At 63.1% G+C, this 12,936-nt stretch overlaps 6 protein-coding genes across 6 annotated transcripts in view; 3 read left to right on the forward strand and 3 right to left on the reverse strand.

The window, feature by feature from the left end:
* The window catches only part of RHTO_02695 (uncharacterized protein), a gene marked incomplete at both ends in the record, with an annotated part of 1,474 nt that extends 1,366 nt beyond the window's left edge, over positions 1-108 (reverse strand). Inside the window, one exon of the mRNA XM_016416369.1 lies at positions 1-108. This exon is cut by the window's left edge and continues 75 nt beyond it. Within this exon, the coding sequence (XP_016276088.1) occupies positions 1-108 (108 nt within the window).
* A 146-nt stretch (positions 109-254) lies between these two features.
* Positions 255-1,158, forward strand: RHTO_02696 (Fam96B; the record flags this gene model as incomplete). Its single annotated transcript, XM_016416370.1, has 5 exons — positions 255-411; positions 585-743; positions 813-908; positions 982-1,017; positions 1,079-1,158. 5 exons carry the CDS (start codon positions 255-257, stop codon positions 1,156-1,158), a joined length of 528 nt encoding a protein of 175 aa, XP_016276089.1.
* A 210-nt stretch (positions 1,159-1,368) lies between these two features.
* On the reverse strand, positions 1,369-5,504 carry RHTO_02697 (elongation factor 3; the record flags this gene model as incomplete). Its single annotated transcript, XM_016416371.1, has 9 exons — positions 1,369-1,399; positions 1,780-1,854; positions 1,925-1,962; positions 2,025-2,212; positions 2,279-2,330; positions 2,395-3,189; positions 3,278-4,628; positions 4,693-5,231; positions 5,322-5,504. 9 exons carry the CDS (start codon positions 5,502-5,504, stop codon positions 1,369-1,371), a joined length of 3,252 nt encoding a protein of 1,083 aa, XP_016276090.1.
* Positions 5,505-6,833: 1,329 nt separating this feature from the next.
* RHTO_02698 (aromatic-L-amino-acid decarboxylase) lies at positions 6,834-9,244 on the reverse strand (the record flags this gene model as incomplete). The annotated part of the gene is made up of 12 exons (XM_016416372.1): positions 6,834-7,386; positions 7,517-7,552; positions 7,693-7,876; positions 7,946-8,008; positions 8,070-8,334; positions 8,421-8,547; positions 8,606-8,661; positions 8,727-8,775; positions 8,843-8,912; positions 8,977-9,059; positions 9,140-9,172; positions 9,231-9,244. 12 exons carry the CDS (start codon positions 9,242-9,244, stop codon positions 6,834-6,836), a joined length of 1,533 nt encoding a protein of 510 aa, XP_016276091.1.
* Positions 9,245-9,520: 276 nt separating this feature from the next.
* On the forward strand, positions 9,521-11,323 carry RHTO_02699 (exostosin-like glycosyltransferase, glycosyltransferase family 47 protein; the record flags this gene model as incomplete). The annotated part of the gene is made up of 3 exons (XM_016416373.1): positions 9,521-9,815; positions 9,914-9,942; positions 9,998-11,323. The coding sequence occupies 3 exons, from the start codon at positions 9,521-9,523 to the stop codon at positions 11,321-11,323; spliced, it is 1,650 nt and encodes a 549-aa protein (XP_016276092.1).
* A 158-nt stretch (positions 11,324-11,481) lies between these two features.
* On the forward strand, positions 11,482-12,678 carry RHTO_02700 (uncharacterized protein; the record flags this gene model as incomplete). Its single annotated transcript, XM_016416374.1, has 5 exons — positions 11,482-11,584; positions 11,645-11,763; positions 11,820-11,909; positions 12,005-12,586; positions 12,640-12,678. 5 exons carry the CDS (start codon positions 11,482-11,484, stop codon positions 12,676-12,678), a joined length of 933 nt encoding a protein of 310 aa, XP_016276093.1.
* Between the last annotated feature and the right edge of the window lie 258 nt (positions 12,679-12,936).

Here is a 12,936-nt window from a genome sequence, read left to right on the forward strand (position 1 = left end):
CACCAGCTTCGAGAGTGCCGCCGTTCGTTGAGCGAGTTCAGCGGGCGAGAGAGTTGATGGACCGCCTTGGGGGAGGAAGCGATGGACCAGCACGTCATCCTGTATCATCGCAGAGTCCAGCAGAGCACACTCCAGCGCATCCTAGCAGCAGTGAGGCGAGCAGCGAGTGACAGGTCGAAGGTCAACCAGCGGGACGAGGTTGACAACCGACCACATCCCGCTCATCCACGTCTGCGACAGCTAGCTAGGTCACGATGAACAGCGCAACTCCAGACAACGCCAACCCGACCATCCACTTGACCGGAGGAGCGTCCGCGTCTCGCCGCACCCGCCTCATCAACCTCGACCTCGCAGACGCCAGCTCGTGGGACAGGCTCGAAGACGAGCTCATGTACGGGTCAGATTGGGACAGTGCAGGGTCTGAGAGCTCGGCAGACGAGGACTAAATCGATTCTGAGGAGATCCTTGGTGCGTCTCGCCTCGTCCTCCTCGCTTGGTGGCTGAGTTCGGCGGGAGCAGGATACGGACAGATAGGCTGCTTCGTCTTGTGGTGGCGAGTTGACAAGCTAGGTCTCTCGTCGCAGACCTCATCCGCTCCATTTCTGATCCCGAACACCCTCTCACCCTCGAACAACTCGCCGTCGTCTCTTCCGAACAAATCACCGTCAATCACGGCAAGCGACCCTCAGTCCTCGTAGAGTTTACGCCGACCATCCCTCACTGCTCGATGGCGACTTTGATCGGTGAGCCGGACCTTGCCCTCGCTTCTGGCGGCAGGAGAACCATGTCGCTGACGCTTGCTGGTCTTGCAGGCCTCTCGCTTCGCGTGCGGTTGCTGCGGAGCCTGCCGGAGAGGTTCAAGGTGGACATCAAGGTGAAGGAGGGAACGCACCAGAGCGAGAATGCAGGTGCGTCCAGGATCTGCACTCGTTCCTCATCCGCAAAAGCCTGACGCTTCTTCTGTCTGGCCCCATCGCACAGTCAACAAGCAGCTGAACGACAAGGAGCGAGTAGCAGGTGCGCAAGAGACCTTGTCATCGCGAGCGCACACGTTCTCTGACGCAGCTCTCCCCCGCAGCCGCGCTCGAGAACAACCATCTGCTCTCGGTCGTCCAGCAATGCCTGTCGACAGCCGACAAGCGCGGCAAGACCGCCTGAGATCTTGCGCGCTGCTAGGTCTCCGTCCTCTTGTCGCCTACCTCTGGGCCCTCCCCCACTTCATCGCGCAACGCGCCCATCGCTCCTCTCGCGCCTCGGTCCTCGCGTAGACACGCCCAAACCTGGCCTCCTTCAGCGCATCGGCGGGCGCGTCGCATCGAGCGAAGAGGAGGAGGACGAGGAGTGGGCGGCAAGGTGGTGGCGGCGTCGCTAGGCCGGCAGCGGCGGCGAGGGAGGGGCGCTGGGGGAGCAAGGGCGAGGGAGGCGAGAAGCTGGGAGGCGAGAGACGCGCAGGGAGCGAGGGAGAGGGGAAAGAAGGGTTGCCCGGATTCCCCCTGTCTTGTGACGGCGCACGCACACGGACGCAAAAACCCAAACGACGCGTTTTTCTCAAAACGACGCGTCAGTGTGTAGAGAACGAAGCGCCTTGCAAGTATCCCGGTATACAACTAGAGGCGGCGAAGGCGAGCGAGAGAGAGAGTGCGCTATGCAGAGGGGAGAAGGAACGAAACACACAGAGACAGCGAAGAGGAAACGTCTAAAGAGGCGAGCAGAGAGGCGTTCTGCGAGTCGCAGGAGGTCAGCGGAGGCGAGGGAGGTGGAGGAAGGGAAGGGACGCACTAGAAGTCACCCTCGTCGTCGGAGGGAAGGCCGAGCTTCTTCCGTGCCATGCGCTCCTTCTTCAGCTTGCGAGCACTGCAGGAGCGGTGCGAGAGGAAGGTCAGCGGAGGGTTCAAAGAAGGAAGGAGGAAGGATGGCGACGCACTCCTTCGAGGTGATCTTCTTCGCCTTCTTGGGCGCGTCCTGCAGCGGCGAAATGAGCACGTCAGCGGCAGCATTCCAAGCGGAAGCGAAGAAAGACGCACAATCTTGTTGCCCATGGCGTCAAAGACGTCCTCCTCCTCCTCGTTCTTCTGGTCGATGCGGGGACCGGATCCCTGGCCCTCGACCCAGTTGTGGCCGGAAGCGGTGAGGTGACCGTCGCGCATGGCCCAGACCTCAGTGCAGATCGACTCGGAGAACTCGCGGTTGTGGGTGATGACGAGGACACCACCTGTGGGAGCGACGGAGCAGCGTCAGCGGCGTGGCTTTGACGGGCGAACGCAGGAGCACGACGAACCCTCGAAGGTCTTGAGTGCGGAGATGAGCGCAGCAAGAGACTCGCGGTCAAGCTGGAGAAGGCCAGCGGGTCAGCGAACGGCCACAGCGAGTAAGAAGAGAACACGCGGCACGCACGTAGTTGGTCGGCTCGTCGAGGATGACGACGTGGGGGCGGCGCCAGGTGGCGGCGGCGAGGACGACCTTGACCTTCTGTCCTCCCGAGAGACCGCGCATCGTGTTGTGGGTGGTGAACTCGGGCTCGAGACCAAAGTCCATGAAGTGGGACTCGATTTCCTTGCGGACGAGGGGGCGGAGCAAACCGGCCTTCTGCGCCTCGCGCGAGTCGACCTCCATGACCTTCTTCTCGAAGCCGCGGCGGATGAGCTCGTCGCGCGGGAGCCAGATGTTCTCGGACGACGAGAGGCCCTTGAAGGTGACCTCGTACTCGAACGACTGCTTGAGCTTCTTGCGCGCGACAATCTCGTCAATCGTGCGCTTGACGCCCTCGACGACGACGGTCGCGCCCTCCTTCATCTTCTTCTCCTCCTCCTCCGACAACTGGCGGTTGGCCTTCTGCATCTCCTCGAGGTCCTCGCCGGTCTGGTAGCGGTGGAGCATGTACTGGAGCGGGGTCTTGTCGAGGTGGTGGTCGATGTGGTGGAAGGCGTGCTGGGCGACGTAGCCGATGACCAAGTTGGGGTGCTTCCAGACCTCACCGCCCTTGTTGGGCTCGGTCTCGGCGACGAGGAGCTTGACGAGCGTCGACTTGCCGGAACCGTTCGGTCCGAGGACGGCGACACGCGACGAGAGCGACACCTGGAGCGAGATGTCGTACAGCTGCTGGACGGGCGACGTCGGGTACTGGAAGCCGACGTGGCGCATCTTCATCAACGACTTCTCCTTGGTCTTGACACCGTCGAGGAGAGGGGGCTGTGCAAGCGGGGACGAAAAACGGCCAAGTCAGCGAAAAGGGCTCGCGACGACGACGACGGCGCTCGGCAGCGAGCAGTGTACGTACGTTTGGGAACTTGAAATTGTAGTCCTCGAGGGGGTTGAGCTCGTAGTAGGCCTTTGCCTCGGGGACAAACTTGACGAACGCGTCGAGGTTTCCGGGGTAACGCTTGACCTTGAACTTGTTGAGGTGGAGGATGTCGGTGCAGACGTTGTTGAGGAAGCCGCTGTCGTGCGAGACGATGATCGAGGTGCAAGTCTTGAGCGAGCAGAGGTAGTTCTCGAGCCAGGCGACGTTGAGCACGTCCAAGTGGTTGGTCGGCTCGTCGAGGAGGAGGATGTCGGCCTCGAAGAGGATGGCGCGGGCGAGCGCGAGCTTCATCTTCCAACCGCCCGAGAGCGAACCGATGGCGGCCTCCTGGCGCTCGCGGGTGAAGCCGACCGACTCGAGGACGTTGCGGCACTCGTCCTCGTTCTTGAGGATGCGCTTGTCCTTGAGGACGAACGAGATGATCGAGTTCTCCGACTCGTCGCCGTCGACGTCGTGCTCGACGTAGAACGTGCGGACCTCGTCGGGCGAGGGGAAGCCCTCGACCTGACCGTTGTCGATCGCGCGCATGAGGGTCGACTTGCCCGATCCGTTGCGTCCACAGAGACCGTAGCGGTGTCCACGCTTGAGGCGGAGGGTGGCCGTGTTGAGGAGGATCTTGGCGCCGTACGCGAGCGAGAACGTGCAGTTGCACAGGTCCTCGCCCTCCTCCTCGTCGGGGAAGGCCTCGACCTCCTCTCCCTCGTCCTTGGCGAGCTGCTGGAGGACGTCGCGGGCGACCTCGATGGCCGAGTTGGCGCGGATCGAGGCGGGGAGGGCGAGCGCGATGTAGGGCGTCAACGCCGACTCCCACTCGGTCGACTCCCAGTTGCGCGCCGTCGCGAGGTTGCCAATGAGCGTCGCGATGTAGTGGATAAGCGGCGACGAGGCGTCGAGCTTCGAGGCCGGGTCGACCTTCTTGATGGCGGCGACGAGCGGGCCGGCCGTCTGGGCGGCAGTCGAAACCTTGGGCGGGGGGAGGTCGGAGCCGTCACCCGAGCACTTGGCCGTGTCGCGGAGGGTCTTGATCGCCTTGACGACGACGCCGCGAGCCTCGGGGTCGCCGACCGTGTTCTCGACCTTGATCAAGCCGGGGAGGAGCTTGGGGATGAACGGACGGATCGTGTGCTCGTTGTCGACGAGCTTGGTCATGTTGTCGATGATGACGGCGACCTTGCGAACCGTGGCCGTGAGCTTCTCGGTCAAACCGCGCGAGAGGAGCGGGGCCATGAGCGCGAGAGTCGGCGAGTCGACCTCCTGGACGAACGTGGTCGCGGCGAGGAGCTGGACCGTCTTGGGCGTCTCCTCGACCGGGTTGATCAGGCAGTTGCTGCGAGAGGAGCGACGAGCGTCAGCGAGGCGTGACGGGGGAGGGAGCTCGAGCGGGAACGCACATGAGGGCCGGGACAAACTTCTCGATATCCTTGTTGGTGACGAGGTTGCAGAGCGAGGTGAGGCTCGCGCGGGCAGCCTTCTTGACGTCGGCCTTGGTGTCCCAGATGGCGTCGACCATGACGGGGATGATGTCGGGCATGAGACGGGCGCACTGCTCGGGGGCCGAGACGACGAGCTGGTCGATGATCTGGAGCGCACCGGTCTTGACCTGCCACTTGCCGGCGGTCTTGATCTGCTCGAGGAGGATGGGGAGGAAGATGGGCACGCTCCACGAGGTCGAGACCTGGACGATCGACTTGACGGCCTGGACGGCAGCCTCGCGGACGACCTTCTCCTTGTCGGCGAACGTCTCGGCGACGATGGTCTTCATGAGCTTCTCGTAGAAGAAGGGCTCGACGGCGTTGCCGACGCCCTGCTCGGCGAGGATCTGGAGGAGGTCGCACGCGGCCTCGCGGACGCCGGCGTTCTTCTTGTCGCCGAGACCCTTGAGGATGGCGTCGGCGAGTCCGACGTTGACGAACGCGTGCGGGCCCTCGAGCTAGACGAGGCGAAAGAGCGAGTCAGTTTCGTGTTTCCCGCCCGCGCTCGGTCCGGCCAACTGGCCCCAACACGGTCGCGCGAAACGCACCTTGACAAGGTCAACGAGTTCCTTGGCGGCATCGACGCGGGCAGCACGGTCAGCGCCGGCCGAGAGGATGGTGGCGACGTCGACCTTGGCGTCCGAGGTCGAGGGAGCCTTGCCGTGGTCGAGCTTGATGTCGTCGGCAGAGATCTTGGGGGCGGCGGGGGCAGACATGGCGGCTGACGGCATGTGTGTTGGTGGGAAGGACGAGGGGTGTATCGAGGGGGAGCTGCACGCGTGGCAGACGAGGGCGAGTGAACGTGGGACGGGGAGAAGTCGAGGCGAGGGGTGGCGAGTGGCGGCGGGGCGAGATTGAAGGCGGCGAGTCGAGCTGGGTCAGTCTGTGCGCAGTGTAGAGTGTACCGGGGTGTGGCACTCACGCTGTCTAGGCAGAGAGAGAGACGCGGCGTCTAATGCGGAACGAGCAGGCGAATGGCTCGAGGTGTGTGTGCGGAGTCGACGCGGGTGAGCGGGACTGTAGACTTGGGGCTGATGCCTGAGTCTGTGTGTAAGGGTACAAGTGTAGAGTGGCCCAGAGCCGGGGAGGACGAGGGGTGAGGAGGGAGCGAGACGAGGAGAAATGAGCGAATGCAGCGAGTTGAAGAGGCGCACCGAGCTCAGCCGGGCGCAGTAGTGTTCTGGCCTCCGTACTTACCACGACCGGCTACTTCTCTTTACGCCACCCAGCACACTTGCCGCGCTTCCCTCTCTCAGCCACAGCGGCACTCCGCCCGACCCTTTCTCTTCCTCGCGTCCCTCTCGTCCTCGTCGCCACTCTCGCTCGAGGGGTTCTGCGCCGTTGCTCTCTTGCTGGGCTGCTCGACTGCTTGTACTGACGGCACTGTTCACGAAACGCTCGTACTGCTGGTCCTCCGGACTCAGCTCTCCTCGACTTTGCCGCTTCTCCCCCTCGCCGTCTTCGCTCCCGCCGACTTCCGCTCAATCGCTGCGGACATCGAAAACGACGTCCTGACGACGACGACGACGACGACAAGACCGGACTGCATCTCGCACCGACGATGGGACCAAGCGATGGACCGAAGGAGACGGCGTCGCATGTTCTCCGTCGCTTTGTCCCGGCTTCGCCGCTTCTCCTCCTCCAGCCCGCTCGTCTCGCTCGCTAGGAAGACGTCGCTGCAGCGAGAACGATGACGACGACGACGACGACGGAGCTGCTCGTCCCGCGACGCGGAAGAGCTATCGAGTTGTTCTTCCCCTCCCTCGTTGTCTCCGCTCCAGAAGTCGAGCTCTATCCTCACGCCGCTCGCAGCGTCGGGACGACAAGGGACCGTTTTCCGCTCCTCACCTGCTCGGTCTGGGGGCTCAGTATGCGACCCGCTCCTCGTTCGCCGCTCCTCCTCTCCTCACGCTCTTCTCCCCGCTCTGGCGCGTCGCAGCTCGCAGCTCCGATTCACCACCTTCGAGGACACAAAGGACGCGATAACTGATTCGCCGAGTAAGAAAGATAAACTAAACCCAGACAGCTTCTATAACCTCTCCGCCTCTCCTCCTCTCCGCCTAAACCGTCCCATTCACTCGCTCCTTCCCAACCTCCTCCCTCGCCTCACCGATGAGCGCCTGCAACCGCCCAACCAACCCCCTCACGTGCCTCTCCTCCGTGAACCCGCTCCCGACAGCCACGCGGACACACTCTGTCCCACCTACGGTCGTTGGAGTGAGCATCAGCGAATGGTCGTGCGAGGCTAGGGTGGTTAGGGCGCGGGTTAGGGCGTTCGACTCCTCCAGAGAGGGGGAGGAGGGGGGGAGAGGGAGGACGCGGAAGACGACGAGCGAGAAGCGGCGGTTCGTAAACAGTTCCACGCCCTCCACTTCCCTCACCAACTCTCTCTCAAACACCCGCGCCAACTCCACGAGCCTCCTCAAATGCTTCTGGAAGCCCTGCACGCCGTAGCTCCTCAACGTCCACCAAATCTTGAGTGAGCGAAAGCGCCGGCCGAGCGAGAGAGACATGTTGCGGTAGTCGGTTACGAGGCCGGCTGAGGCTTGGGCGGTGCGCAGGAAGGGAGGGGTGATGTCCAGGGCGGTGGTGAGGAGCGTGCGGTCGCGGATCCTGTGGGCGTGAAGAAGAGGGCGAGGCGGTTAGCAGGAGTACCAGACACGGCGGGAGGTGAGGCGTAGATGCGGGCTCTCGACGAGCAAGTAGACGAGTGCGAGGCGGGGGAAGGACGAGCGAGACGTACCAGAGGCAGCTCGCGTCGAACGTGACGAGTCCGCTCCTGCGCGAGCACGCGATGAAAAGCCCGTCAGCTCCTCGCCTCCTCGATCGCAACGATCAGCGTCAACGGAAGCAAGCCACTCCGCTGCCGCATCCGCCCGTGCGAACAAAAGCAGCGAAACGCCCAAGCGAGACACTCACTTGTGCAAGTTGGTACAAAACGAATGGACCTCTCCACCGGCGCAAATCGCCCCTTCTTCCGCGCCTTTCACGGCGCGGGCATTGATCGCATCGAGGAAAGCTTCGTCGCGGCACTCGGGGAGCGAGAGGAAGACGCCGCCCCAGGCTGCGTCGATGTGGAGGAAGAGGGAGGGGTGGGCGGCGGCTGCGGGCGGAGCGGGAGGGGCGTCAGTAGAGAGGAGGAGGGTTGAGGGAGGAAGGAGAGGAGACGCACTGACGGCGGTGATTTCGGCGATGTTGTCGATGGCGCCGGTACTGGTCGAGCCGAGGGTGGCGACTGCGACGACAAGCCAATCAGCGCGGAGTTCTGCAAAGCGGAGGAAGGACTAGCGACGCACTGAGGATGAACGGCTTCTTGCCCTTCTCCTCCAACTCCCTCAGCGCCTTCTCCAACGCCTCGCCCCTCAGCGCCCACTCATCCTCAGCCCTCGTCTCGATCGCGACGAACTCAAAGCCGAGGATCAACGCGGCTTTGGCGCCGAGCGAGTGCGTCTGGGTCGTGCCGAGGATGACCATGTCGGAGAAGGGCGTCGAGGGGTGAAGGCGGAGGAAGCGTTCGCGCGCGGCGATGCAGACGGTGATGACCGACTCGGAGGCGGAGCCCTGTGCGAGTCAGTGCAGTCGATGAGCAACGCTGATCAGCGAAAGAGTCGCAGCCAGCCGAGCAGAATCGTGATCAGCGAGCGCACCTGGATCACACCCGCTCCGACCATCCCCTCGTTACACCAGCTCTGGTCAAGTCCGAGCAGCTTGGCGACCCAATCGGTCACCTTCGACTCGAGCTCGGTGCAGGCAGGCGAGCAGAGCCAGTTGAACCTGGATGTGGGTGGGCGGATCAGGAGCAGCACATGGAGGAGAGGCAAGCGGGACGTACCCTGGGTTGCTGACAGCGCCGACATACATGTCGGCAAGGATGCACTCGAAGGTCGTCTGCGTGCAGTTGAGCAAGACCAGGTCAATCTGGAGCATGAGATGAGGGAGAGGAGTGAACGAACATTGGCTGGAAAGTAGGCGTAAAAGTTCGGGTGCTGCCAGTGCGTGATTCTGCGAAGCCGTATGTGCGCGTCAGTATTGCAGTGAGGAGAGGAATGCGAGAGACAGCGGGACGAACCCGGGCAGGATGATCCGGTCAAAGTCCTTGGCGATGTCGGCCCACGGCTCGCCCTTTTCCGGGACCTCGTCTGCGTTCGCACAGAGCGTCAGCGCTGCTGATTCTCTCGAGAGCGAGCCAAAGAGCGCCCGCACCGCCAATCAGCTTGGCAATGTCGCCCGGTTGGACTTTCGGGACGACGTCGTACGACTCGAGGTTCTCGAAGTAGTCGCAGATGCTGCAGAGGATGAGGATCTGTCAGCCTGAGTAATCTGCGCCCAAACAGCGAGTCCCGATCTTGGAGGAGCCCGCACGAACCGGTCGACCGCGGCATATCCTGCTTTGCGGAATCTGCGGGAAAAGGTGTCGGTTAGAGCCGCGCAGGGAGAGCGAGGGAAGATGTACGTACTGTTCGCGATCCATGCTTCTGCAAAGACGCTGGTCGAGAGGCAGAGGAAGCGGCGGAAAGGAGCGAGGGGTGGGGGGCGGAGAAAACGAGCGAGAGTCGCTGCAAGGATGTACGGGCAGTCTAGATGGACGAGATCGAAAGCTAGAGCCTCTATTCAAGCCAGAGAACGCCGGAACAAGCTGAGCAGTGAAGTGGACGAGGAGAAGAAGCGACGGAGAAAGTCCCGACGAGGTTGGACCACCGCATCTCACGCCGACGCTCTCGGAGTGGCTCAGACTGGCTACAGCTGTATGGCTAGAGTCTCGCGAGCTGACCGACCGCCGCCGCCCGCGTCCTTGTCGTTCCTCGTTTGCTCCCTCCGCACTCGCCGACGGAGCTGGATCATCCTCCTCGCCGGGCTCCTCGCGCTGGTCGTGTACGGCAGGAGTCGGGCTGGGGACGGTATCGAGGGAGCACACGGGGCAAGCGAGCTCGAACGGCGGGGCGTACGGTTTGATCGTGAGAGGGACGAGGACGAGGTGGGGGTCGACTTTCCGCCGCTGCCAGAGCTGCAGGAAAGGGACAGGCTGTGGCCACCGGATCTCAGTGCGTAATACTCCTGCTGCGGCCTTCGAGCGAGCTCGTCTGACGAGGTTGTCGCCTGCTCCTCCTCGCTGACCTTCTCCTCTCGACTCGTCTCGCAGGCAAACCTATCTGCCGGCCCAAGATCTACGTGCGTACTGAGCAGCAAATAAAACGAGCCAATCTCTGACCCCGGCCACCCGCAGGTCTATGACTTGCCTCCCTCGCTCCGACTCCCGCAAAAGACCGTCTCGCAATGCCGCTGGTCGGCCTACAACTCGGAACTACTCCTACACCAACTACTCGCCCAGCCTGCTACATCCGAGCACCCCTCCCCAAACCATCCGCACCTCTCGCTCTACACGTCGAACCCGGACGAGGCCGACTTCTTTTTCGCCCCGCTCTTCCCGGCCTGTTACCTGTTCGACTGCTGGGTCAAGGTCGGCTGGACCAAGACGGAGCGGTGCAACGTCGACGAGGGTTACATCCAGCCCGTCATGCGGCACATCCGCGAAACGATGCCGTACTGGAACCGCTCTGCCGGCGCAGACCACCTCATCCCGCACCCGATGGACTACGTCGATGGCTACTACACCGAGACGTCGCGAGCGGCGATGAACGGTTCGTCGTACCTCGTCACGGTCGGCGACGTCCGTCCCGCGCCGTACGGCTCGCACTTCCGCTTCTACCGCGACATCGTCATCCCTTCCTCGACGCACCTCCTCAACTCGTACTACATCAACCCACTTGATTACGTTGACCAGGATGGACACCCCCTCCGCGAGCCGCGAGGCGCTGCGGATCCTCGCCGACAGACGCAGGCCGTCCCGACTGGCGTCGAGATCTTCCAGCCTTCGCCGCAAGAGGCGGGAGCGTGGCGACGCAGGCCGTCCTTCCGAAACCTTGCGTCGAAGCTCGTTGGCGGCAGGGGCATTGACCGAGACAGGCGAACGACGCTCGCCATCTTTCGCGGCGGAGTCGGCACAGCAAACGACGGCGAGCGCTACGCTCTCGGCATCCGTTCCCTCTTCTTCCCTTCAGACGGCAACGCTTCGACGCCGCCCTTCTCGTCCACGATTCGTGCCGGCTTCTCGTCTCTCCCTGGCTTCGACATCGCCGAGCAGTCTGAGAACGACGACTACGCCCGCCGCCTCGCTCGCTCCAAGTTCGGCCTCGCTCCTCCCGGCTACACGCTCGACACGACGCGCATCTACGAGTACCTCGCATACGGCGTCGTCCCCGTCTTCATCGGCAGCGGACCCACGGCAGGCCAGGTCATGCCGTTCGCCAACGACGTCGACTGGAGCAGCTTCTCGATCTCGATACCCCGCGACAGGGCGCACGAGACGCCTCGCATCCTCGCGCAGGTCAGCGACGACGAGTACGAGCGGCTCAGGCGGAAGGTGTGGGAGGTCGGGCGGATGGTAGTCCTCGAGGGTCGCGAAGGGAACGTCTGGAAGCTCATCGCACGCCAGCTGTGCAGGATGAAGCGGTTGGGCATCGCAGCGGGCCCCGAGATTGCCAACAACTGATCGAGCACCTACTCGTTCTTCGCTCGCACTTGCACTGCCTCGTCCCTCCTCGCCCCGACGGCGAGTCCGCGGACCTGTTCCTCGCCTAACTCGGTTCTCCTCTCGCTCTTCTTTCTTCTCTCCTTCCCCGACTCCCAGCACCTCGGCGGCGGCACCTCATGGCTGCCCAATCCCCCGCCACCCGCCCGCTTGACTGCATTGATGCGATCACAAAGCTTCACTTCACGTTCAAGAACCGTGGGGTGAATCATGCTTTCACGGGTGCGTGGCCTTCGTTCTCTGCCCTGCTCCGCGCGCTCACGTGCTGCTGCTGCTGCGCAGGCCTCGCCGGCACGGTCGTCCGCATGTTCAGCTTTTTACAGGCGATCCAGCGCCATCCGCCTGAGTACAGCGCCGAGCCCGAGTCTTTCCTTACGCGCCAACGGCCCACCGGCAACCTAGTGAGCTTCGCTTGTATCATTGCTTCTGCGCGATATCTGACTCTTCTTTGCCGCAGGTTCTCGCCGTCGAAGTCTCGTCAGGCTCGCTGCAGCAAGCACGCAATGTTCTTCGCGACCTGGATCTCCAGAGGCACCCAAATGGAGAAGTCCGTCGCAGCCAATAGAGCGCGTCCGAAGCCGACTTGCTGATCACAAGCTCATACAGTACTTCAAACTCGTCAGCCACGTCCCCGGCCCGCAGCCTTCGCAGGTTGTCTGCCAGTTCCTCCTCAAGACTCACCATCCCTCCCAGCGCACGCACAACGACCCCTGGAACCCCCAGGAATGCCGGATCGAGCGCGGGCCACAGACCTTCAGGATTCCGACGGAGCCAGTCGTCGAGGCGCAGTGTCGTCGTCTCCGCCCACTCATCACTGTCTCCGAGACGCACCTCAATGAAGGCTATGGCCGTACCCACCTTCCTCCGCCACCGCTGGAGGCCGGCTGCTTCAGCTCAGAGTGCTTCGCCCAGATCATCGCCAACGACTATCTCCATGAGCCTCGTCTCTACGACCTCAATCCTTCCGAGTGGAAGGCAGAAGTCGTGCGCCTGTTCAGCCAAACGGAGTATCACACGATGCGGAACGCCCTGGTCCGACTTGTCGAGCGCACGCTCGTGCAGCAGGGCGACCGTTTCATTACGCTTCTGGCGCTCTCGGCGGCGGTTCAGGAGGAAAGCGAGATCCACAATCGCTGGCTCCTGCCAGCTGAGGACGACGAGCGCATGAACAAGCTCACCGGGGAGAGGAGCGAGATCTTCAAGCTGGTCATTCAATGCTTCCATGTGGGTCTCCTGTACTCTACACCTGCCGGCCGCGCTCATCTCTCCCTCTACAGCTGCCGTACGAGTCGGAGTTCGTCCCCGCCGCCCGCTAGTCCGCCGCCTAACCCGCCCCCCCTCACCGCGAGCGCATCCGCCGCCATTCTTCCGTCTTTCCCTGTCAACGCCTGCAATCCACCTCAGCGCCGAATGCGTGCAGTCTCACGCTAGCGGCGTCAAACTGCGCGAAGGCGATCTTCGCGAGTTCCCGCTTCTCCTCGCAATGTTCCCTCGAGCGGTATCTGTCTTCTGCAGTACGCTCTCGCTCGCTCGTCCCACATTCCCCTCGCCCTCTCGCACGTGGTCGCGCCCTC

Source organism: Rhodotorula toruloides, assembly GCF_000320785.1.
Source record: "Rhodotorula toruloides NP11 unplaced genomic scaffold Scaffold2, whole genome shotgun sequence".
Taxonomy (NCBI): Eukaryota; Fungi; Basidiomycota; class Microbotryomycetes; order Sporidiobolales; family Sporidiobolaceae; genus Rhodotorula; species Rhodotorula toruloides.